The 22,486-nt window shown below is 47.7% G+C and overlaps 9 protein-coding genes and 1 non-coding gene across 10 annotated transcripts; 3 read left to right on the forward strand and 7 right to left on the reverse strand.

Annotated features, from left to right (window-relative positions):
• Positions 1–395: 395 nt before the first annotated feature.
• F5B22DRAFT_592368 (carboxylesterase) lies at positions 396–3,732 on the reverse strand. The gene is made up of 5 exons (XM_047973908.1): positions 3,079–3,732; positions 2,684–2,872; positions 2,423–2,564; positions 1,608–2,258; positions 396–1,548 (listed from the first exon to the last, which is right to left on the reverse strand). The coding sequence occupies exons 1-5, from the start codon at positions 3,256–3,258 to the stop codon at positions 935–937; spliced, it is 1,776 nt and encodes a 591-aa protein (XP_047834575.1). The 5' UTR covers positions 3,259–3,732; the 3' UTR covers positions 396–934.
• On the reverse strand, positions 3,725–7,154 carry F5B22DRAFT_592371 (tyrosine-protein phosphatase CDC14). The gene is made up of 3 exons (XM_047973909.1): positions 6,629–7,154; positions 6,026–6,349; positions 3,725–5,967 (listed from the first exon to the last, which is right to left on the reverse strand). Exons 1-3 carry the CDS (start codon positions 6,675–6,677, stop codon positions 4,427–4,429), a joined length of 1,914 nt encoding a protein of 637 aa, XP_047834576.1. The 5' UTR covers positions 6,678–7,154; the 3' UTR covers positions 3,725–4,426.
• A 618-nt stretch (positions 7,155–7,772) lies between these two features.
• F5B22DRAFT_642974 (transcription factor Pcc1-domain-containing protein) lies at positions 7,773–8,213 on the forward strand (the record flags this gene model as incomplete). The annotated part of the gene is made up of 2 exons (XM_047978203.1): positions 7,773–7,810; positions 7,913–8,213. 2 exons carry the CDS (start codon positions 7,773–7,775, stop codon positions 8,211–8,213), a joined length of 339 nt encoding a protein of 112 aa, XP_047834577.1.
• Positions 8,214–8,858: 645 nt separating this feature from the next.
• On the reverse strand, positions 8,859–9,743 carry F5B22DRAFT_421754 (uncharacterized protein). The gene is made up of 2 exons (XM_047971640.1): positions 9,443–9,743; positions 8,859–9,336 (listed from the first exon to the last, which is right to left on the reverse strand). Exons 1-2 carry the CDS (start codon positions 9,583–9,585, stop codon positions 9,234–9,236), a joined length of 246 nt encoding a protein of 81 aa, XP_047834578.1. The 5' UTR covers positions 9,586–9,743; the 3' UTR covers positions 8,859–9,233.
• A 718-nt stretch (positions 9,744–10,461) lies between these two features.
• F5B22DRAFT_592376 (uncharacterized protein) lies at positions 10,462–12,076 on the reverse strand. The gene is made up of 3 exons (XM_047973910.1): positions 11,837–12,076; positions 11,440–11,751; positions 10,462–11,365 (listed from the first exon to the last, which is right to left on the reverse strand). The coding sequence occupies exons 1-3, from the start codon at positions 11,912–11,914 to the stop codon at positions 11,177–11,179; spliced, it is 579 nt and encodes a 192-aa protein (XP_047834579.1). The 5' UTR covers positions 11,915–12,076; the 3' UTR covers positions 10,462–11,176.
• Positions 10,502–10,650, reverse strand: F5B22DRAFT_t41. Its single transcript has one exon. It is a non-coding gene; the product is annotated as a tRNA-Asp (tRNA).
• Positions 12,077–12,286: 210 nt separating the features above from the next.
• Positions 12,287–14,168, reverse strand: F5B22DRAFT_592380 (uncharacterized protein). The gene is made up of 4 exons (XM_047973911.1): positions 13,197–14,168; positions 13,063–13,147; positions 12,899–12,969; positions 12,287–12,833 (listed from the first exon to the last, which is right to left on the reverse strand). The coding sequence occupies exons 1-4, from the start codon at positions 13,496–13,498 to the stop codon at positions 12,686–12,688; spliced, it is 606 nt and encodes a 201-aa protein (XP_047834580.1). The 5' UTR covers positions 13,499–14,168; the 3' UTR covers positions 12,287–12,685.
• A 554-nt stretch (positions 14,169–14,722) lies between these two features.
• On the forward strand, positions 14,723–15,256 carry F5B22DRAFT_642978 (uncharacterized protein; the record flags this gene model as incomplete). The annotated part of the gene is made up of 3 exons (XM_047978204.1): positions 14,723–14,953; positions 15,012–15,127; positions 15,214–15,256. The coding sequence occupies 3 exons, from the start codon at positions 14,723–14,725 to the stop codon at positions 15,254–15,256; spliced, it is 390 nt and encodes a 129-aa protein (XP_047834581.1).
• Positions 15,257–16,438: 1,182 nt separating this feature from the next.
• On the reverse strand, positions 16,439–17,783 carry F5B22DRAFT_633942 (Alpha/Beta hydrolase protein; the record flags this gene model as incomplete). Its single annotated transcript, XM_047976911.1, has 6 exons — positions 16,439–16,612; positions 16,679–16,909; positions 16,981–17,046; positions 17,115–17,168; positions 17,247–17,472; positions 17,761–17,783. The coding sequence occupies 6 exons, from the start codon at positions 17,781–17,783 to the stop codon at positions 16,439–16,441; spliced, it is 774 nt and encodes a 257-aa protein (XP_047834582.1).
• A 153-nt stretch (positions 17,784–17,936) lies between these two features.
• Positions 17,937–19,367, forward strand: F5B22DRAFT_642980 (uncharacterized protein; the record flags this gene model as incomplete). Its single annotated transcript, XM_047978205.1, has 4 exons — positions 17,937–18,055; positions 18,130–18,412; positions 18,505–18,567; positions 18,642–19,367. The coding sequence occupies 4 exons, from the start codon at positions 17,937–17,939 to the stop codon at positions 19,365–19,367; spliced, it is 1,191 nt and encodes a 396-aa protein (XP_047834583.1).
• Positions 19,368–22,486: the final 3,119 nt, after the last annotated feature.

Genomic DNA, 22,486 nt, shown 5'->3' on the forward strand with positions numbered 1-22,486 from the left:
GTATATGTAGGTGGTATAGTGGGCAACAAGGCGTGACGTGAAATTTCCTGATGGATTGTGGATGTGTGTGCACTGTCACATAGCTGAAGACGTACACGACTCTGTGCTTCATATATAGGTTCTGTAGGGTAGCGTAGCTCAGCACTAAACCGACAAGTGGGTTTTATTGAGGCATGAATATCTGAAGCAAGCGAATTCGCTAAATTTCCTGATTCTTCGACATGTATTCTATGTATGTTGAAGTGACTGAGCTGACCGGCAATGAGGTGCCTTCACACCTACCTGTTAATTTGTACCAGGGGTTGGACATTATGTTAAAGCCAATCAGAAGAGGGGAAAGTTGCCTTTACGGAAAATTTGCACTCTACAGGTAAATCAATCCCTAAAGGGTGAGTCCCGTCACACTTGTATTCTAGCTTAGTAATATGGTGATATATATATGTACCTTCTTTATAACTTCGTTATAACACTGGTAGCAGCACATCCGCATCATTCCATGATTACTTGCATAGAAGCTTCAGACATGCCAAGGGGAAACTGTCGGTACTGTATGGAGGACGAAAATGCAACTCTTGTCCGGTCACAACCTCTCGTCTCCTATAATACTGCGGCAAAGTTGAAAATGCAGAAGCAGATGGAGAGGTAGCATGGGAGGGTCGCATTGTTGGCTGTGGTAGCCATACAACTCGGCGAAGAGACCCACTGACAGTTGCCCCGAAATCCTTTGGAATGAGCTTAAGGCCCTAAAGGAGGTGTATATTGGAGAACATGTTGCATTTTTGGTTACAGTCAAATTATACATGGCACAAATGACTTGCATAATCGAGCACTTTTGGGTTCGCCTAGAAGCTCCTTAACACTAAGCCGCTAACCAACGTGTTTCGAGCATAGGGTGGGCCATTCCAGTCCTCACCTGTTATCCACTTAACTCGAATCATTGCCGCATAATCGGCGCCAGCGTCCCCCAGAATGCGCACCGATCTCCTTGGTCATCAGGCATAAGCTCAATAGACACATTCCCAGTCTGCACAAGCAGCCTCCTGTCCGCTTGTCCCCAGCTCTGCCACACCGGGGTATCCATATATCTCGTACGTGACGGATCTAGCGTTCTGACGAACGATATCCAGTAGTCCATCATGATGGGCACAACCCCTGCGTTATATGTGTAGTAACTCCGAGGACCACCCATCGGTCCAGACTCACTCTCCGGTCCGAGAATGGCCCACGATGAAAATACGTGTGGCACACCTAGGCCCGCGGCGATCAGATCGTCGTCGTGGACGTCGTATCGATAACCCCATGCTTTGGAACTGTTCAAGTGACGGACGTAAGAGTTCAGGATGTGGGCACCGGGACATATGAATGTCGTTTCGCCATACGCCCTAGCTGTGGAGGGGAACCAGATATTGTGATTTGGGAGACTGTCTAGCTGGGGATAACGTTCCAAAATCGCGCTGGTGTTGAACTCTGATAATCGGGGGTAGTTACTTTGCAGAAATTTAACCATTTCATCTTGCGTTGCAGCGTTTACCGCAAATACCGTGCCCTCTATACTCGTGTAAGCGTAACTTAGGACTACAATGAATCGGCGCGCGTGGGAAACTCACCATCTGTTGTGCCCCCCATCATCACCGGCACATTGATGAACTGGCCCTTTTCGAAGAGAGTATACGGTAGGTCTCGCAAAAGCTCGCCGTCGATACAAGGCGTCCAAAAGAAAAGATCAATCGGCATATCTGGACCCCCAGGGAATGGCGCCGGGAAATTAGCCGCCTGCAGCACCTCAGTGCTCAAACCCCGGAGACAAGCTATTGCTTCCTTATTCTTGTCATCACATCCCGTCCGCTGCAGCACGAGATCGAACTGCCACTCCAGCTCATCAAGAAATGGCTGCGCAGGAAAGAACACAGACTCGCCCACAGCGCCTGCGAATAACTTCTCCCCGGACTCGGGATCCGTCGCGTTGCCACCATGCGCGAGCAAATGCAGCGCCACGGATCCAGCGCCCGCCGACGCTCCGTGGATCACCACGTGGTCGGGGTCGCCGCCGAACTGCGCGATATGCCGCCTCACCCAGCGCATCATGAGCCGCTGGTCAAGCAATCCGACATTTAAGTCGCCGTCGGCGCGCACGCGCTCGCTCGCTAGAAAGCCCCAGAGGCCGACGCGGTAGTTGAAGCTAACGAAGATGATGGAGTTGCCCGAGTGTTGCACCACTTGTATTCCGTTCCAGTTTGCGTTGGCGTTTACGGTGTATCCTGTACACATACATAATCCTATGTCAATATGGGTTATTTGCGATTGGGGTAATGATGAGAATCATTAGAATATCTTAAAAAAAAAAAAGAAAGAAAAAAAAGGGAAAAAGGTAGAGAGATAGAAAGTGAGTGAGTGACAGAGAGTGCGAAAGAGAGAAACACACCACCACCCTGAATGAAAAGCCAAACAGGCAATTTCGACTCAACCGTCGCGTTCGCAGGCGCCCACACATTAGCGTACAGACAATCCTCGTCCTGCGCGTCATTGGGGTACGGCGCCGAGATCCCGAGACATGCCGGGCCGAACTGAGACAGCGGGGGTCAAATAAGCTTAAACTTCCACGCTTCAAAATGCTAGGGATTTATGTCTCAACGGGGGGAAAGAGGCAGTTTGAAGCAAGGGAGACAAGAAATAATGAACATACCGCATCAGCTTTTACCTCGCGCCCCTGTCGCACTTCCGGATCAAGTGGTTTACGAAAGCGCAGATCACCGACGGGCGCACGGGCATATCGCATACCTAGATACTGCGCGACGTCGCGCCTGTCGCCGACGAGGGTCCCGCGGTAGGTTGCATATCCGAGATTCGCGCGGGGGATGCGCGGATCTGAGGCCTACTTGTGAGTACATATTAGCGACGTCGGATATCACCCAAAACATTACGCGAATGTAGTTTTATCGAGTAAACTGAGTGAGAAGTGAAGAGGAATGCGATCGCGATGAAAAAGTGGATGAAAACCATGAGATAAAATGAGATGAGATAAGATGCGATGAGAAAAAAAAAGAAAAAGCGGTGGGATGACCCTATAATATAACATACCTTCGCCCCATCTCCATGCCCATTCTCATTAACCACAATCAACCCGATCGCCAATCCAACGAGCAGCGCCAAGCCAACGACTACGGCGACGAAGAAAGTGAGTACCCATGGACGAGTAACGATGCGACGCCATAGAGTTTGAGGGGCTGTTGGGAGGGGGGAGGGGGGGTTGTTTTGCATTCTCTGGCCATTTGAATCAATTGGTCTGATGCGTCAAAGTGAATCCAATTCAATATCATTCAATGGGGTTCAATTCGCTTCAATCAAGTCGATCCAGCTCAATCTGACCAACGCAATTCAATCTAGGATGTGATTATGGATGACTGGTAGGACGGGATAGCGTTGGCGGGAACGTTGGGGATGTTCCGAAGAATGCGACAATTAGTGCGAGGGCGATGCGATGCGATGTGATGAGAAAGAAGCAAAGTGGGAATGAATGAGGAGAACTGAATTGAGTTGAGAAACAAACAATTTCGTTTCAGCTCGCTCTGAAACAACGCGCATCGCACACCTCCACCACATTGCGTACGTAATTAATTAAGGTGAGTTACAAAAGATAGCAGCGGACCGGTGATCGACTTGCACTAGCTCCGCCGATCACCGCCGAGCCCATCAACAAAATAAACAAACAAAACCATTGCTCATGGGTTAATTATAATGTAGGTAGCTCACAAGTACAGAAGATATCAATAGATAGCAAAACCAACAAGATTTGAACATATGCTTTATTCATAGCAAACAAGAAACATATCATAAAAAGAGCTATTCATCATATACGATATCCACCAACAGTATACTCTCAACTCCACCTTCAACTTCAACAGCGACCACCGCACTCTTACTCCAATACCAGCCCTTCCTCCTTCCTCTGCACCATCACATAAAACCAGAAAAAAACACGAAAAAGACAATCCCATGTAAAACCTCCCAACCCAGCCTAACCTTCCCAAGCTTTGTAAAACGCCACATAAAAAAGTGCAGAACAGAAAATTGTTGTTTCATCAGAAGTTCTCATAAAGCATGTCGCCTATTCGCTGGATCCCGCCCAAAATGTTCGTTGTGCGAAGAAGCAGAAAAAGGGGATGCACGAACGGCTCAAAATCCATAAGTACCGTATGCCTGTTCAAGTCAGAAACGCCGACGCAATATGCAGTTGATTGATGTAAATGATCCAGTCGTAGCATGGAATAAAATCGTCATCGTGAGTAACAGTCCGCGAGATGTGAGGAGGATCGTGGGGTGTATTAACAAGTGTTGATTTACGCAAGAAAGTACCAGGAAGCGAAATGGAATTGGTTTGGATGGATCATTTAGAAGTTCGAGTCAGGTTGTTCAAGTCACGGCTGTTCTACATGGCCGAGACTTTGCGGACAGCCGAGTGTGTACCTGCGGTAGCATTGATGCTGCCGACGCGCCCGCTCGTCTTGCGTACCCCTGAAGATTCCTTGCTTCGGGCAGCGGCGTCTTGGGTTCGCTTGCTGCTTCGGACTTTAGTCAATACACCAGAAGCGCTTGCTGCGCGAGTGGGGGAACCCAGAATGCGATCTGTTAACGCTTTTGGTCGACCGCTGCCGATGTTTTCGGCATCGTTGGAAGCATCATTGTCAATGACCTGGTAAATTGTCGTCGTGGTAGTCTGGCTGTATGACCGGGTCTTCTCGCTGCGTTCAGGTGACTGCGATATCTTCCGGCGGCTGCGCATACGAAGCATCCATTCCTCTTCTGATACGGAATCATTGGATTCGGTATGCACACAGATTGTGTCTGTTTCCTGGCCAACCATTCCCTCTTCCTCGACAGTGGTTTGGATCTGACTGCGCTGGTATGGATGATGACGATCAGCTCTCCCCGTCTTTCTGGGTTGTCCTGGCGTAGGGGCTGGGAGGTAGTCGTCTTGACTACCAGCATTGCGCCTCTCCTGATCCATCTCACCAAGCGGTGTGCGGTTAGAGGGGCTGCGACTCGGCGGTGTAGATGCGGCAGGGTTTCGGCTTAGTGATGTTTTCTGCATAGCTCTAATAGGCGTGCTTGGCTGCGGGTTGGCAGCAAGTAGCTCTTTCCTCAGCTTGCGCTCTATTCTCTCTTCAATCCACCATTCTCGGAAGACGCCTTGGTTGATATGCAACCAGTGTTGCTGGGGACCGACTACCATACCAGGTCGCATAAATCGCATGAAGGAGATGATCTCGTCAGCAGTGAATCCATGTCGATATATCAAATATGCACCAATTAGGCAGCCAGTGCGCCCAAGACCAGCCTTGCAATGCACTGCAATGTTCTTCTTCTTGACTGTAATTGTCTCGTGTGCGAGTCTGATGAATTTTCGGACGGTGCTAAGAGGTGGGCAAGTGCCGTCCTCAAATATCATATCCAGATGCTTGATGCCCAGGGCTTCGAAGAATGACGGAGAGTAAAGAGGGGAGTTGAGGCGGACTACGAGTCCAATGTTCCGTTCGGAGAAGTGTCGGAGCACATTTTTGAAAGGCTGCGGTAGAGTTGGGTGGAGATCCACCTCTGCAAGAGTCTTGGGCAGCGCAGCCCACGCGTCCGAAGACTCTGGAACACGAGCGACGGGAGTGTGCTGAGGAGAGGCAAATGCAAGGAAGTGGGGAGTGACCCAGTTGAAATCGCCTTGGTCAACTCGTTCAAATCTCTCATACTCATCAAGATCAAAGTTATCCAGCGCACAGCAACCCTCTTCCTTGGCCTTCCATACACCATAGACTACATCTTGAACAGTAAGGCCGTAATCAGCTTGACTGTAGCCAGCGTCACGGAAGGGCATCAAGGGCGGGTCAACCTGGGCAATGGGTGCTAGGGCTAGATGAGGTGGCCATGATTGAATCAAAACCATGTAACATGCGAGCATACACGCAGCGTTCGCTCGAGCTAGATATCATTGTCAGTTGTGTGTCCGGAGTAGCTTTCACTGGTTGTAAAGACATACATTTAGGGTCAGCACGGCTCCAAAAAACAATAGGCCTGGATTCATTCTCTTTGGCGCCTAGGACATCGTGAAAATGGAGGGCAAAGCGGTAGAGGTGACCGATGTGCAGCGGGCCAAAGTCATGGTGGAAGGCGTTGTAGAGGAGAGTGTCGTCTACACTAAAGTAGTAGGGTGTTTGTCGTGAGGATTTCGTGGGCGCAGCCAATGGGCCATCTACGGCTCTCTGAGAACGCTTGCTCGGGGATCCTTGACTCTGTGACTGCGAGTATGGGAACACGGTGCTCGCTGTGGGCTTTTCGTTATAGCAACCGAGGTAGAGGCGGTCTGTATAGGTTAGCAGGGTGACTGGGATGTTGTGGAAAGGCGGTAAGAGGGGCTGGAAGAGAGTGGTGGTTGTAGTTGAGTAGAAAGAGCCAGATAGCTCGACTCCCTTGCGCTCGGCCATTCGAACAGTATAGTATAGTGTATGTTGCGCCAGACAGCCAAACACACAAAGGCAACAGGCAGAAGAAGCAATTGTATGTGTGCGTGTTCACGGCGTGGCAATTGAGGATGATGATGCAGTATGCGAACAGGTGAAATGGAGAGGCGAGGAGACAGTACCTGGGATATACTCTATGACGAGCCCGCCATTTGAAGCTCGCGACGGCATTGTAATAGCTGGTGACTTCCGGAAATGTCGGGTCAAGGGGTATGAATATATCTAGGAGGAGGAGGAGGAGGGGGGGAGAGGGCAGCCTCAATCCAGCGACGGGGCTCCTCTGTCTACGACGTGATCTACCTGTTGTAGAAGTGCAGTCGCAAACGGCTGGTCCGTGAGTGAAGTAGTTGGCGTGGTATGAATGCTGCAATGCAGATGCTATGATGCGATTCGAAAGGCTGTGCGGCAGAGTGGTGCTGTCAGTGCATTTGAGAACAGACAGGGCTGGCTTTGGACGATGATAATGATGACGGTGACGACGATGATGCTGGATGCTATGTTTAAGTAGACAAACACCAATGCGATGCTTCAATCATTCGACAATGCACAGATGAATCGAAGGAGACGTGAGGATGAGGATGAGAAAGAGAAGAGAATGTGTTGTTGTAAGGTCGAGAAGTCGCAAGCCCGGTTGATGAGGATGACGATGTTTTTTGTATCATGGGTTATTGTTGTTATTATGGTCAGCATCCCGGCCACTGCGTCCCTGTCTCAGCCGACCCCTTTCCTGACTCGGCATAGCGTCGCACTAGGGCATGCTCGGTGCTGTTTACGGAGGCTGTTGCTCAGCAACCGCTTAGCTCCCTTAGCGCTGCAGAGCCGCCTCCAAGCCTGTCCAACTGCCCAGCCACAGGGCTCCCAGGCTTCAGCCGTACTGAGTGTAACCCTATAACCCCCTGTAACCCTGCACTGAATGCGACGAGGGTCTGTCAGAGGTGCGCTAGAGCCTTCCGTCCAGTGGCTGAGGTCCCCTAAACCCTTTGCTTTTGCTTAGGTAAGTACCTACCTATTCCGTCCTTATCTTATCGGCCTAACATCTCATCTCCTCTTGGCTTGGAGAAGCTGCGTCAACCAGGGAAACCATCAACCCACTCCCCGCCTTGATTGATATCTTCTCCAAATCAACCCTAGGACTTCAACAAAACCGAACCACCTTTTGCCGCCCGTATCCAGATCCCTAGATCCCTCCCTGGTCATCCCGCCAGGCATATGCAGTAACAACAAGCCTCCATCCTATACATCATCCTATACAACCATCCATTCACCATGACAACAGCCATAGATCCTGACTTTCCCTGCGCGTTGTACGTTTTGTTCCCTGCTCAAATCTCCCGCACGGTTACCATCATCCTTGCAAGGTCTCTCCCGCAGCTATACTAATAATAATCATCTTCAACTCTCAACAGGACCATCGACGTGCCATTCCCCACACCCCGACTGGCTTCAACTGCTCTGCAGGCTCTCCAAGTCGATAAGGAACTATCTGCCCTCGTATCCCGCACCTTCACCCTCGTCCCCTCGCAAGACACTGCCGATGCAAATTCAGATGTGCAAGTTCTCCGGACACACTACAAAGCTACTACGAATAGGATGCTACGTGTTGCTGTCAACTCCTTCATGGAAAGCCTGAGCCTCATTATAGAAGTCATGGCCGAGTTGGACGAAGATGTCTTGGCCGCGAGAGCGCAGGATGAGCCGGCCCAGTGATGAATACCAATGACGCTCATGAGAGTTGCCTCACAGACTTGGGGTGGTCTTCAGAAGACTCGTGTCACTATTCCTCAAAAAGCCGTCCTATCCTATAGCTTGTTTAACCTGACCTGTCACAGTCGCCGTCATCACTACACTCAGGATGCGTCATTCGCTACAGGGTTTGGGATTAGTCATGCTTGTGACCCCTGTGCTGCCTCATCGCCCCTCACAGCTATGCAAGTGACACAACAAACAATGCCCCTCACGTATAACCCTCTGCACTAGAGGAATCACTTGGAAAGCTTTAGAAGGAATCAGAGTAAGTTTTAGGATAACTATGCGACCTCATTTAGTTGTTTATTCTTTATCAAGCGTATTATCTTTCAGTAGTTTATCAGTGAATCAGACTAATAGGAGCTGCGTAGTTCCCCTATCTCACTGCTTACATCTATGAGCGATCTTCTTCCACGTGGTAGTATACCAGCTTGCGCCCGCCTCTTCATACCTATGGACTTTTGAGTAGGGTGTTACGTTCAGGTTAATCCTTTTCGATCCCTCTATAATTATGGCATAAGGGCTCTGGCTGTGTGACACAATGCGACACCAACATGAAAACCCGCATGACAATCTGAGTTCATAAGTTTGTTTAAGCAACCATGTCGAGAAATAAACGCTACCTTTGGTTCATTAATGACGCGAGGAAGCACTCATGCTCTAGTGTATTGCATCGATATCAGCTATCATCATGCCATGTCAAGTCGGTGCGGGGAGACGAGATATACTGGACGTTTGAGCTCGAATGTTAAGACACTGGGTTAGATTCATCTTCTACCTCTCGCCGTTATAGCTAGAATAAGAATCAAATATCTAAATCCATCCAGCTCCTTTTATATGTGTTATTTCGAGATGCCTGATCACCTTCCCTTCACGGCTCGCTTCTCCAAGGTATCTTCAACCCTACATCTTTGATCTGGAAGGGAATATCCTATGAATATCGCCTCTGTTGATGTGTAGCATGCTTTTATTACACCATGGTTAAGGAATGATAATATCGCTCGAGTCCGTCTTGTGATCTTCTTCTCCATCTTCTTCCTTTTTGTCTTCTTCTTTCTTGGTCACCGTCTTTGCTACCTTTCGTCTGAAGCAAGGAGGTACTAATCAGCATTCGTTCCTCTATCTTACGTAATTGACCATAGCGGTCTGTACTTTATGATAATAATGATGGGAAACCTGGTCTGACTCACTGTGGTTCGTGCTTGATAGGCGGGAGCTTGCTGCAGTCTGGATGTCCGCAAACTGTCCAGGGGTGGAAGAAGCATTTCACGCAGTCGCTGTCACTATCGCTGTCGTTCTCTGCTTGACAGTGCTTGCACTTGCTGAACTTCATAGTTTCTTTTCTTGTTTTCTTAATTGTCCTGGAATGAGATCTTTGGAGTTGCGTTTGAATGACTTGTATGGCGTGCAGAGGCAATGGGAAGAAAAAAAAAATCTGATGACGGAGATTTGATGTGTTGGGTATTGGTAGAAGAGATGAAGAACTTAATGGATATGGAGGGTACTGCGTTTTTATATTTCAGAAGGAGAAAAAAAACATGCTTTGAAATACGACCGCGTTTGGCCTGCGGTTTTGTCTAAGGTGGTCAAGACGTCTCGCAAGGCTCCAACGGTCCTACGAATTACCAATCACTGAAAGATGCCTATCTACTCCTACGTTGGTGCCATGTTACACAGCATAACCTGCGTAGAACAAAGTGAGTCGCAAACATTTGAGGAAGGGAGCCGGCTAATCTTATCTCGCATTTTGTGCTTGCAGAAAGAATTATATCGTCCACGATTACGGAGGACCCGGACTATCATATATATGTGATAATCTCCATGGGATTAACGGTGTCGTGTGTCCCGTTGGCATTAAGCTACTACCCTCTAATACCGTCTGAGAATTGTAAGCAGGCATACAGGTGTGCAACAGTGTCAGGTTACTCCTCCCTTGATACAACTCGAAAGGTTGCACAGGACTCATCCTCTATGAGTCACGACAATAAATCAGCTGCGCGTGATGTGTTAGCAAACAACCTGATCAAAAATGCAGGGCTACAATCAAACTAGATTGGCACGCCAGCCGAGTTGACTTATCTTGTATACCTTCGAGGCTTTCAAAATGAATTTATTGGTAATACAGTAACTACAGAAGCCTTAAGCCATAGAGCAGCTGTGATGGCTCTATACCTACTTATCTGTATAGGCTCCTATAATTTTTCTAGGGGCGATTATTAATGAATTTGATATATGGGCAAAAATAACCTCTCTCGATCGGGGAATCGAACCCCGGCCACCTGCGGGCTTGTGTGGTGCTCAGCCCAAACATGAAAGACTTTCAGTGTCGTCAGAGGTCGGGGCTGAACACCTCACAGACATTGACAAGCAGGTATCTTCACCACTAGACTAATCGAGACAGTTTAACTCCATTAGCATCTGATGAAGGGTGCAAGTGATATTACGCTATTAGATTGTGCTCCTTACCTCTATGAGGCGGTAGCGTACGTGTGGGCTACACAATACCCCGATTGTGTGTAACTCAAACGACAGATAGACAGAGCTAGGCGGCTACCTATAGCTGAATACGAACGACCGACCAATACCATATGGCACATACATCAACACATCAATCAATACAATTCATTCAACCCAATTGTATGCCATCGCTTATATCTGAGAGTTACAAAATTTTCAGAACCTCGTAAAAGTGACACGCCCCGCTTCAACCCGCTCGACGCGGCCGGAGGCTCCGGGACGTAACAGAGCGAAAGCGTTAGGCGTAATGCTATGCTAACGAGATTACAAGTCGGGCATTACAATAGAGAGCCGACAGAAGCGCGTGGAATACCTTTATTGTTGAGATATCAAGAAACTATGAAAAAACAAATAAAAGCATTATTGCACTTCGCATCGGACAAGACTCGATGAAGTGATCGCCACCTTCACCATACTGGGTTGTCCTGCGCATGCCACAACTTCAAGAGCATTTCCTGCAGATCACTCACAGGCTCTGCCATTTCAAGGAGGTCTTTCCGTCTTTTCGTCTCTTCGGCCGGAGACCTCTCTGCAGTGCTCGAAAACATGCGTACAAAGGAGCGAAAGTTTTCTCGTCCTGCTGGACCCCAATGTTTCTTGAGAATAAGTTAGAAAACCGGTATTCACTATAGAGTGGTTCCTATTTCCTATTTATAGTGGCTTAACTCACTCCAGCAGTCTCAGGGATTTTCCGAAGCAGTTCTACTACAACCTTGTGATTCTTTGGCCATGGCATTGTAAACTCAATTCCACTGATCTGGCAAAGGGCAGCGCGCGCAGTGGCCTGCTGCTCCGGGGTGTCGAGTGGTGCATCTAGAAAAGCGGCGAACTCGGTCCTGACCGATTTGTCTTCTGTGAGCTCAATTGTCGTCTCTAGGATAGTCTGAGTTTCTGCAAGCGGGACGATTTCGGTCATGAAGTCTTGCAGTGCCGTTCTGAATGTCTTCACGGCGTCTGTGTGTCCCTTCTCTTCTAGCTTTGACTGGTTACAAGAAAAAGGAAAAAGTCAGAAGATCTGTACACTGAGCTGTTTGCTATGTAGAACAAATTTGAGTAATGCGACATACCTCCACACGGGCTGTCAAAGCTTCGGAACGAGTCATGTCCCTATCTAAGGTCTCGTGGTCCATAGCGACTTTGTCCATGAAGTGCAGCAAAGAAAACGAATAACCATCTATCTCAAAAAGACGAAACTCGAGTTTGGATGAGTTTTAGAGACGGAATGATGATGTTGATGGGAGAAGTACAGAAGGCTCAAAGTCTGGGAAACACAGGTTTTATATATCCCGTCGAGCAGTTCTCATAGGAAGGGAGGCTGTGTCATCATGTTGGGCCCCTCAAGAGGGTGTAAGACTGCTAAGACCCTGCATGCTTGGCTATGTGGCGCAGAGCGCTCATTGATTATTGATTGGTCCAGGCATCTGCATGTTGGTTGACAGGGAAATACGCCGCACATATGCAATCCTCCGTGTTGAGTACCACCCACTAGGTATCTCTGACCACGTGTTATATGTACGGGCTATCTTAGCTAGGGATAAATTGGAAAATCTCAAGACCAACTACAGCGAAAGCATTTGCCAAGGGTGTTTTCATTCATAAAGAGCGAAAGTATCTCTGTAAAGTATTACTGGATTAGTATGGCACCCTACAAGCCCCTGAGAGGCGCTATAACGGGTAACAACTGGTGAGGAGTGGACGTGAAACGCAACTCAATTCATCACCGCCTCCTACTACATACATCTAAGAAACGAACAAAAAGGAATGAAAACTAATACAGAACGAGTGTGAATAAAGAAACCCCTAAAATCAGTCCAGAACCCTCCCCCCAAAATATCATAGCACAAGTCCTGGCCACCGAACACTCTCACGACCACTAGCATGAACGCGCCTATGAATACTTTCATAAAAGCTTCTCTTTACTGATTTCCGTCGTAATCAATGAAGATCTGCTCTTGAGCCTGAAATACGGCATCATCAGGTGCAAAGTCGTCGCCAAAGAGGGAGCGATACGACGTTTGCGTTCTCGATTTGCAATAGCCGGCGGTTTGAGACCAGGTCAAGCAGCTACATCAATGGCATTCCGTTAGGTCAACTCTGCATAAGTATAAGATAGGAATAAGTCATCTCACTAATTAAGTTTGAGAACCAGGGACCTGTCGTCTTCCCTCAAAAGTCCATAGCAAGCAGCCATGGAAATTATCTGTACCAGAATAAATTTAGCAATGATACCTCAATTATAAGGGTTGAGGGTTTCAGGAGCCGCCTTCTAGCAGATTAGGACAAGAGCACCTACACATTGAGCTACGGGGATCGTAAATACTGCCCAGCGAGCAGCGATGGCAGTTCCTTCGTCCCCAGAGTCGGGCTGGGGAGCTGGGCTAAGACGGATCAGATGGAAGCCCCTCAAGCTCTGAGCTCACGACTTACAGTGCCGACATCCACTCCATAGCCAAAGTAACATTAGCTTTCAATTCATCAAGGGTGGGGCGGGTGGTGTCCCGTTTTGCCACCGTGACCATGGATGGGCTTGAAGTCGCGTTGACTGGGGGGACGTTCGACCAGACATTGTCTGCAATCTTGTAACGATGTTCTTGCTGTGGGACGTTGGAGTATACGTTTTCCGAGACCTGATATGGGTGTCCTCCAAAGCTAGAGTCTCCCCGTTGTAGGAGGGTGCCCGCCGCGACAAGGGAGGTGAAGAACAAGGCAGAGACCTTAGAGAAGTGCATGTTGACTTGAGATGGCAAGAGTAGAGAGGGGCAGAAATAAAGGGATCAAACAAGAGGTGTCGAGACAAGGGAAAGGATAATGTGTGGTAAGAGTGTCTGTTGTTGTTGTTGTGATTGTTGTTGAACTGCTGTGATGGAAGAGCCTGATCGAGGAGCGGCCGGAAGCCCTTTTATCCTCCTGACTTACACCATGCTCCTCATCTGTCTCTTCTCTTCTGCACTAGTATGCCACTGAAGTTGCTGGCCATGTTGTGCTCAGTGCTCTTCATCTGATTGATACTATTTTTGCTTCATTCTGTTGGTTTTTCTTTGATCAATACATAGTTGTAAGCTAGAAAAAAGGACCTAGTCAGGTATTCTTGGCACGCTAGCTCTCACGATGACTCCGCAAAAAGTACATCGGCCTCGATTTTGTAGTATACTTCATGGAAAAACTCCCCTGCGCAGCGGGGCCCTTGGCATCTCGGCGTTGAGAGTACCTGACAAGGTACCGTTAACAGGGGGGGTTAGGGGAGCGAGGAGAGTAACTAGGACGCAGCCCCACGGCTTCCAGTTTTTGATCCCCTTATTTTTTTTCTCGTATGAGCTGTTAGAGAGTCCTTCGCAAGGATCTCCCATGGCATTCTGTAAGATCACACTATTTTTGGTGGAAGAAACATGGCACATTGAGATTGTCTACGGCACAAGCCAACATCACAAAACATCTAAAACACACCAACAACCAACATCGCTAACCCGGGGTGCCAAAATCTCAAAAGTCTTACCAACACTGACATCTAAGCCATCCAAACCAGAAATTTATGTTACCTCCGCCGCATAGGATGCTTTAAGGGATTCAATTAGCTTCGTGCTTGATTCTAAATATGTCACGCGACGTGATGGTGTTTGCGCCGGTCTGATAGTTGTGATGGATTCACTCAACATCTTGTCCGTGCGGAGGCACGTGAGCTCTTGACTGTTGGAATACCTGATCCTTCGGACCAAGTCGACAACACTAAAATAAGTTTTGAGAGAGTTGGCACAAGACGCAAAGGCTCATGAAAGGGCACCTACCGAATATAAAAGCAGAAAATCTTCACCTCAAAGGTTCAAATCGAGAACACCATCACAGAGCATCATCTCCTCATCTTCCTCGGACAAGCAACACTCTCAGCATCACTTTAGCCCCAACAGCCAGCGATATATTCCCCTTTGAACTCTTCGTCACTCAATTCCACTTTTACAATGCATTACTCAACCGTCGCCACCTTCCTCACTCTAGCTGGTCTCTTTACCACCGGATCAGCATCGTGCTACGGCACTGGCGAGATAGGCAACTATGGCAAAAACCTCGATGCAGTCAACGGCCTACAAACAGCTTGTTATCTCCTGACTGGCACTTATGTCGGGGGCGAGTCACGAATGACCTGCGTCGAGGAGAGTGGTACCGGAGTCAAATGGAGCTTTGATTTGAAGGTATGCGTTCCAAGTCGACCCATCACTTAAGAATGAAGCTAATTGCATGCCTTCGTAGCACATCTCTGGTGGCTCTCGCTATATTGGGCTAAATGAGTGCTTGAGCGGAATGTCCAAGGAGGCTCATGGCTGCTATCGCGGTGGTGACTCCAAGTACTGGAACTGGGAATACAAGTAATTGACTTCTCCTTTCTTCCCGAGATTTTCTACCTCCTGCTCTAGGTTGTCTTTGATGCTGATATATCTTCACTTAACAATAGGGCCGACCCTAACACCGGCAGCTGCAATGAGATCCCCATCTAGATTTTCGAAAGAAATGCCGGTATAAGGAATGGCCATTGTTTCTCGGCTCAGTTTTCACTCTGCTTGAGTTAAATGGAATCTAGATCTAAGGTTTGGGGGAGGGTAGGAGATTCTGGATGTTATATTTGTTTCAGATTTACTCTTTTGCTGTTTTCGTTTTCCCTCATTTCCTATATACTATTTCAACCTGTTTTTAAGTTCTGTGTGTTACATGTATGAGTTAACCTATCCGTTCGTTTATGGTATATAGAGAGGCGATATTTCAATTCAACCTTTTGGTGCAATAAACATCTGCGTCGTGATTTTAAGCTTATAGCAAAGTTGGGTCATTGGGATGACGCTAGCAGTCACGTGACGATTACTGACGCCCTACTTCCACTTCAGCCAACACTCACCTTAGAGTAACCTTCTAGATAGTAACAACTTCACTCAACCAGATGTCAGTCAGGTTGTGCGTGTCACCTGTATGTCATATGTGAGCCGATAGGGCGGACCTCCGTAGGGTGGAACCCCACGACAGGTCTATATATTGATGAATTCCTTTCGGTCTGTACGCGTGCCTGAAACGCATACACTTGATTACTAAATAATATATCCATTCATCCTACGTTCAGGTTATCTTCTACGCTGCTTACTTGCGTATATATGCGATTACTTAAGCTAACCCACTTGACCTCCGAGAGGTCTAGGGTGTTCCGCGAAGGGGGTGAAGGAGGGGGGTTGGCCTAATAAAAAGTGGCATCGTTCGGGGCAGGATGAGCAGCGTAACCCGGCGGCTTGACGGTTCCGTTTCCCTCAATACGGTCCACCGGTGGAGTCAACCTGCCGAGTTCCTGATATTGCTTGTGGATGCCTGCTGGCTTGCACACGTCTTTTCAAAGGGTTTCTTGCAACAAAAGGCCCAGAGTATAACCGAATGGAGCTTTGTTGGACTTTGGGTAGCTGTTACGATTGCTTGTCTTTTGGCTCTACTCCTTCTATGGCTGTGGACTTTGTTTAAATGGATGTTGACGCATGTGACTATCGCGCCGCAACGGCTGTGCGGCCATTTCTTTCAATGATAGGCTGCTGTGTAACCGGCGTGTGCAGCAAAGTATTAGGGGAACTGGAAAAGTTCGTATCTAGATGAGAAACTCTATAAAAGCGGCCAGCTCTCCTTTCATGCCAATGCTATCTGTGCTATCAAATCCGATCGGACGGATGAACAGGGCCATCGACGGCGCGCTGGATGCGTCTCCAGACCGCACCGAACCGGTCATCATCCTCTGAGAAGCGGCACATGGAAGTGTGCGTGCCACTGAGCATCATGTAATCTTCGTGTTGTAACGACATAGTAGCAGAATCTTTATCCACAATCTGACCCAGGAGTTAGCATACCCGCATAGCAAGCATTATATGTGGACAGGGATGCATAATCCATACCACTTTACCCCAAATGCGGTTATACGCATGCTCCTCATAAAAGCTGACAATAGCATAGTTGGAAGCTAAATGTCTGAAGTCTTCGGACACCTTGTAAAGCCCTTCAGAGTTTTTCTTGAGAAAATTCATGAAGCGAAAATGTGCGAGAGGGAAAGCATTTCCCACGATCCTAGTTACCAGCGCGCCCCAAGTGGCGGCGTCGGCACCTCGGTGTGGTGTTCCAAAGAAGACCTATGCGGGTGGCGGTAATTTATTGTTAAAAAATGAAAAAGATTATCGTATCAATATGTCGAAGCACGTACTATGCCTTTAGTTTGTTCAGTCATGGCTGGGAAATCCGTTGGGCTCTGCTCTGCAAGCACCAGGGCCTTCGAGTCAGACATGTGTTAGAATGAAAGATGTAGATCGCTGGTATCAGATAAGAAGGGATACATACCTGTTTAATCACAATTCCGCCGAGGCTATGCGCAATGAAGACGATAGGAACATCCTAATATGTGTTAGAAGAAGGCAATGCCAACCAGTGACTAGTAACAGCATGTGAATGACTATAGCTTTATATACTTACACTTTCTCGTTTGTCCTTGAACTCCTGGGTCATCCTGCGTGCGATGTCTCGTACTGTTCCAACCGCCATACTCTCGACGGAGGCATCGTACTCATAGCTCATAACGCGGCATCCGGGCAGTTTGAGGGGTAGGAGATCTGACAACCATATCTTTGCAGCTGATGACCCAGGCTTGTCCGTCCACGTATTCCGGTAGTGGCCATTGAGGCCATGGACAGCAACAATACTACTTAAAAGTTAATTTATTTCACTTGCCATAGGAGGAAAAGTAGAAGTCACTCGCTCTAGCGTATGAGGTTCATTTGGGGTTGATAGTACATGCAACACCATTTTGAAGAATATGACTTGGTTAATATCTTTGAGACGTGTGTTAAGGAACAGAGAAGAAAGAATGGGAGAAGGGGAGTCAAGGTAGTATCTATCCTCCAGGCCCCTTCGTTAGGTATCTGGATAGATACCTAAACATGCCACGTCACTCGCTTATTTCAAGGCGATTAATGCTCAATCATTTTACTTATCCCGCAGAAATGATGTCATAGTGGTATTGCAGGCACCCCTCCAATATCAACAGCACGCTGAAAAAGATCTCATCTCTTATTTTCCCAGTTCTGAAATCCAGAATGATATCTACTAACAATATCGAGGCAAATATTTACGCTATTTACACTACCCCTTTTCTCGACTATCGTAATGGTCCTGAATTTCTTCCCTCGCCGCCAGCCGTCTAAAGGAGCTACACCAGTGCATAAACTGCAACTCCATGTGATTTATGACCCGGAGACTCACGGGAATAGTGTTGCAGAAATTGAGTAAACTCTACCGCTAACCGAAAACATGGATCATCAATTCTCTTATCGCAAATGCTAACCTACATTGGCTCCAGTCTCGTACTTGTCCACGGATTTGGCGGCCACTACATGGACACATGGACCTCCAAACAGGGTGATTCCAGCGTATTCTGGCCGGAAGATTTGCTACTCAAACAAGAAACGCAACCGCCGACGAGAATTTTGTCGTTTGGGTATGATGTTGGAGAGTTGGTGGTGGCCAGCATTCGCAGCTACGCCCAAAGCATGCTGACCTTCCTGAACGACCTGCGAGAGGGGATTGAGAGTAGGCCAGTGGTCTTCCTAGGCCACTGTCTCGGAGGTCTTATTGTCAAGCAAGTAAGCTAGATGGTTATTGTGTTATTGTATTATCAGTGTTGATATCATTTAAAACACAGAACGTTGGTCGCTAACATCTATCGGTGGACTAGGCTATGCGATTCGCTGAGAACGAGCCATCGCTCAAATCGATCATTTCGGCCACTAAATCGATCGTAAGCCTGATTACTCAGATTTTACAGCCGCGTCCCTTAACAATGACTAAGTACTGACTTCCTGTTCACATCAGATGTTTTTTGGGACCCCACACGGTGGTGGAGAAAAGAAAGACTGGCGGAAGCTTGCCACTTGCTATAAAGAACTTGGATCTAAGTGCCAGATGATTGCCGTTCTAGGGAAGAGCACGGATGACCTTACAGAACTTGATGAGGATTTTCTCCGCTTGCAAAATAGGTTTACTATCAACAATTTCTTGGAGCAACGTAAAATGCCGGGTGCGAAAAGGCTCATTGTGGATCAGACGTCCGCAGTGAAGTTCTCTGGCGCTGGTAGTACTGGCGTAGATGGTGACCATGTTACCATGTGTCAGTTCAAGGACGCTCACAATAATGCGTTTACTAGGGTGTGCCGGATCATCAGAGATGCAGTCTTCAACGAGGTAGCTACCAACCATTTAATCACTCCGCAGACACCCAGGGTAGTCGACAATCGGGTGGTCATCAACCAAGAGTTCGTCTTCAACCAAGTGTTTGTCGTTAACGAGCCGCTGGTCATCGATGGGCAAGCAGACATGCGGGCGAATCACCAAGGGGCAGCGCCAGTAGGGGTGGTAGGGACGCCAGACCTGCCAGCTTCGATAGAACGCCAAGGGGTATGGTCAGTTGCCAATCGGCGAATGCTGGAGCAAAAGAAAGAAAAAAACGCCATTGAGGAGCTTTTTGAGAGTTCAAATCGAGACTGCGGAGAACAGATTAGAGAATGGGTCAGATCTAGCCAACGTGACTCTAAAGTTTAAACCACCTCTTACTGCACCTTAACGTACGTATGCAAACACGAATGGCTAGGGGGGCGAAGACGAGAGCGGGATTGAGATAAAGATAGATGTTACGAATTGCAAATCTTTGTTCTATACAGAAAGTGCAAATAAGAGAACATGGCACAGCCAGCCGTATACGTATGTGCGCCGATTAGCAACAGCTACTTGTTTAGCTCAGGGGAGGTTGAGTCATTTGATTACGGGTTCGTTGGGGGCGTGTCGGCTTCCGCCCATTTCCTAATGCCCCCCGCCTCCTTTCTCTCAGTATCTATCGGCATCATTTTCAGAAGTGCCAGGAGCTTTGTGCTGTCCTCATTCATCTCCGTCCTAGCTTTTTCCAATTGGTCCATCAGCCGTTTCATTTCTTTTTTCGCATTCTGCATAAATTGTTCCACGCTGTCATTGACAGCCGCCGCAACAGACCGATGTGTATCAATGGATGCGTTGATGTCGTAATTATCTTTTTCTCCAGTATACTTGTTGTCGTCGAAATTGTCGAGTTTGCGTAAGTCACTCTCCGTATAAGGATGCGTCATCTTAAGTGTGAGCTTGCAAGATTGCCGGTATTAGTCAAACAACATTCATTGCTAATATATGCTGAAGATATGGGAGATACAGGCTGTAACTGAACACCTTGGTGAACATACCTTTATGTGCTATTCTCGTAACCCGAAAGCCTTGGGTTGAGCTTAATTAGTAGTCGATGAAGGTAAGATAATTGTCTATTATAAGACTTTATTATGCTATACGGATTATGACTTAAACTTCCAGCTTAACTCCGGGATACTTTAATTGGGTCTTAAGTATCTTTTAGCTTGACTAACAGATACATATGTAAAAGCTTGAAACTACCTAACTTTCACTGGTGATCTATACGCGTTTAGTGTAGCATTAGGTACTTCTGGTATTAAAGCCGTTAAGTACATATCTAATATGATCTAATTGGCTATAGAGAATCTTGGCAGGTTGCGGAGTTGAGCTGGAACTTAAGGGGATATGCCAACTAGTTATTGATCAGCAACCCCAATCGGGAATAGGCGAACCGCACCGCATCAGCTGGCGCTTAGATATCCCGGGTAAACCCCTGGTTAGTCCTGCCCGGGACCAATACCATCAACCATCAACCAATGCGGAGTACCATCGCACTCAAACAAACAACGTTCATGCGACCCTGATCCACCAGCTGAAGACTGCATTTACAATAGGTTGAGCTTACACCCTTGTTTGGGCTGGGGAGAAAAGAACAATCAGGGGAAATGGAGGTGTTACTATCACGAAATTCCTGCCCCTTGTGGCTATGGCTATGTAGGAGTTATCTGAATCATGGACTATCTGTATATATATTCAGCTCCTAGCAGTAATAGGAGGTTAGAGCTCTTCGGTTGACAACAGGTAGGTATTCAGATTTCACCCTTACCTTACCGGAAGTCACGAAATCTCACCATGATAGAGTCCACTATGCTTCAAGTTCGTACCTCAAGTACTTTAGCTCCTTCGGAGCGACTGCTGAACTGAGCTCGCAGCCAATAAACAAATCATACCTATCAACCGTTGGGTACCTGCCCAGCTAGCCGAAGAGCACACAGCCTCCTCGCCGAACTCAATAGGATACGACAGCTGGAGCCGTAAGATGCGCATCTTTACCGTAGCTACACTGCCACGCCACGTCATCAAGTGTACCGAGTAAAACCCCTGATTAGTCGCCGAGCGAGTATTCTTCAGCCTACGAGGTGCAGTATCTACAGTAGAGCAAGCATGATGTGTTGGCAGCTAGCTAGGTAGCGTAGCGAGAGAGGCATATCGCTTATCCATCCGAGTTTGGTATTTACACCTCACACGGCCAATTTTGGCCTGGTGGGAGGGGGGGAGACTATGTGACTCCAAACATTGTAAAAAATAAGAAGCTGAATAGCAATAATCCCACTCTTTTACTCTAACCATGCTTGAGTATAGGTGTGTATAGAGGCTATCTGGCTGTAAAATATCTATTCTTTTCGAGGCGGTCTCCGACCCCGAACGAAACAGTAGCATCCTGGGGGTCGGAGACCACCTAGTACCCTGTCCTCAGACGTGTCAAGAGGTAACTGCCCGAGTTCGTTTTTTTATCTGCGCCTTGATCGCCTCTTGGGCCACTGTGAGAGCGGTTCTTAGCTTTTGTGGCGGGGTTATCCAGTCTTCCAAGGGAATGCTCTTCTCCAGCGTTGACTCGAGTACCTCGAGCGCATGAGTGTGGTCTTTGCATTTGTTTTCCAATTCCCATTGCTTGGAATATTGCTTTTCAAGCTCCTTGCTCAATTCTTGGGCGGTCCTTTCAGCTTCTTCTTTATCTGCTTTGAGCTTTTTAAATTCCATCTCCCACTTGTCGAATCCTGCCATGAGATCTTCTAATCTTGATGGTGAGGGTCGAGGATCATCACCCGCAACCTCGTCGCGTTGTTCATCCATGAAATAAGTCTCTTACTACTGCAAGCCGTCACTTGCCAGAATCAGAAACCTAACGAAGCCTGTGTTTTATTTCAGGCTCACTTACGTAGAAACTTAAGACGTAATCAGCCCGCAAGGCTATGACCGTGATTAGAATTTCAAGGAACGAGGGGCTCAATGAAATAGGTATGTCGGAATGGTATCGCATAGAGTTATCATCAAGTGTGAATGCATGAATCCAAGGGCAAAGCCAGTAATCAAGATCCAACCATTTTTGGCCACCTACTTGGTATTATTTAATAAACCTACCATGTCTTCGAACACTTGGTACTATTGTATGCATACGCACATTAATCCCACCCATCACCACTCGTGCAAAAATGGCAATACTATTGCGCATTTAGGCAGCAATGAACTAAGACCCGTGACTAGGGCTTCGGCTACCCAACCCGTGCCACGTACCAGAATTATCGGTTGTCACGATAGTAAGCAACAGCATCTACTAATGACTGGGCCCCTCGTGTGGCCCCTCTCACAAACCAGTGGAGCTCTGTGGGAGGCGGGGTCGGCGGCTCTGCTGGTCGAGTTGTCATGTCATCAGTCTGTGTTGGGCTGGCGTCTTCGGCGGTGGCGGACTTCTTCGCCACATATGGCCGGTGCAGGATTGTGTCCCT

Source organism: Xylaria bambusicola (assembly GCF_022495145.1).
Source record: "Xylaria bambusicola strain CBS 139988 unplaced genomic scaffold F5B22scaffold_5, whole genome shotgun sequence".
Taxonomy (NCBI): Eukaryota; Fungi; Ascomycota; class Sordariomycetes; order Xylariales; family Xylariaceae; genus Xylaria; species Xylaria bambusicola.

What these genes read in the sequence shown, in the direction of transcription:
- F5B22DRAFT_592368 (XM_047973908.1), bottom strand. Translation starts at nt 3,258, where the DNA reads ATGCAAAACAACCCCCCCTCCCCCCTCCCAACAGCCCCTCAAACTCTA. An exon ending in GCGAGGTAAAAGCTGATGCG is followed by an intron (nt 2,565 to 2,683) that starts GTATGTTCATTA and finishes CCGCTGTCTCAG; the next exon opens with TTCGGCCCGGCATGTCTCGG. An exon ending in GCTTTTCATTCAGGGTGGTG is followed by an intron (nt 2,259 to 2,422) that starts GTGTGTTTCTCT and finishes GTATGTGTACAG; the next exon opens with GATACACCGTAAACGCCAAC.
- F5B22DRAFT_592371 (XM_047973909.1), bottom strand. Translation starts at nt 6,677, where the DNA reads ATGCCGTCGCGAGCTTCAAATGGCGGGCTCGTCATAGAGTATATCCCA. An exon ending in CGTCATAGAGTATATCCCAG is followed by an intron (nt 6,350 to 6,628) that starts GTACTGTCTCCT and finishes TAACCTATACAG; the next exon opens with ACCGCCTCTACCTCGGTTGC. An exon ending in GAGCCGTGCTGACCCTAAAT is followed by an intron (nt 5,968 to 6,025) that starts GTATGTCTTTAC and finishes AATGATATCTAG; the next exon opens with CTCGAGCGAACGCTGCGTGT.
- F5B22DRAFT_421754 (XM_047971640.1), bottom strand. Translation starts at nt 9,585, where the DNA reads ATGAAGTTCAGCAAGTGCAAGCACTGTCAAGCAGAGAACGACAGCGAT. An exon ending in CCTATCAAGCACGAACCACA is followed by an intron (nt 9,337 to 9,442) that starts GTGAGTCAGACC and finishes TCCTTGCTTCAG; the next exon opens with ACGAAAGGTAGCAAAGACGG.
- F5B22DRAFT_592376 (XM_047973910.1), bottom strand. Translation starts at nt 11,914, where the DNA reads ATGGACAAAGTCGCTATGGACCACGAGACCTTAGATAGGGACATGACT. An exon ending in CTTTGACAGCCCGTGTGGAG is followed by an intron (nt 11,752 to 11,836) that starts GTATGTCGCATT and finishes TCTTGTAACCAG; the next exon opens with TCAAAGCTAGAAGAGAAGGG. An exon ending in AAATCCCTGAGACTGCTGGA is followed by an intron (nt 11,366 to 11,439) that starts GTGAGTTAAGCC and finishes CTTATTCTCAAG; the next exon opens with AAACATTGGGGTCCAGCAGG.
- F5B22DRAFT_592380 (XM_047973911.1), bottom strand. Translation starts at nt 13,498, where the DNA reads ATGCACTTCTCTAAGGTCTCTGCCTTGTTCTTCACCTCCCTTGTCGCG. An exon ending in ATGGAGTGGATGTCGGCACT is followed by an intron (nt 13,148 to 13,196) that starts GTAAGTCGTGAG and finishes GATCCGTCTTAG; the next exon opens with CCCAGCTCCCCAGCCCGACT. An exon ending in CGATCCCCGTAGCTCAATGT is followed by an intron (nt 12,970 to 13,062) that starts GTAGGTGCTCTT and finishes ATTCTGGTACAG; the next exon opens with ATAATTTCCATGGCTGCTTG.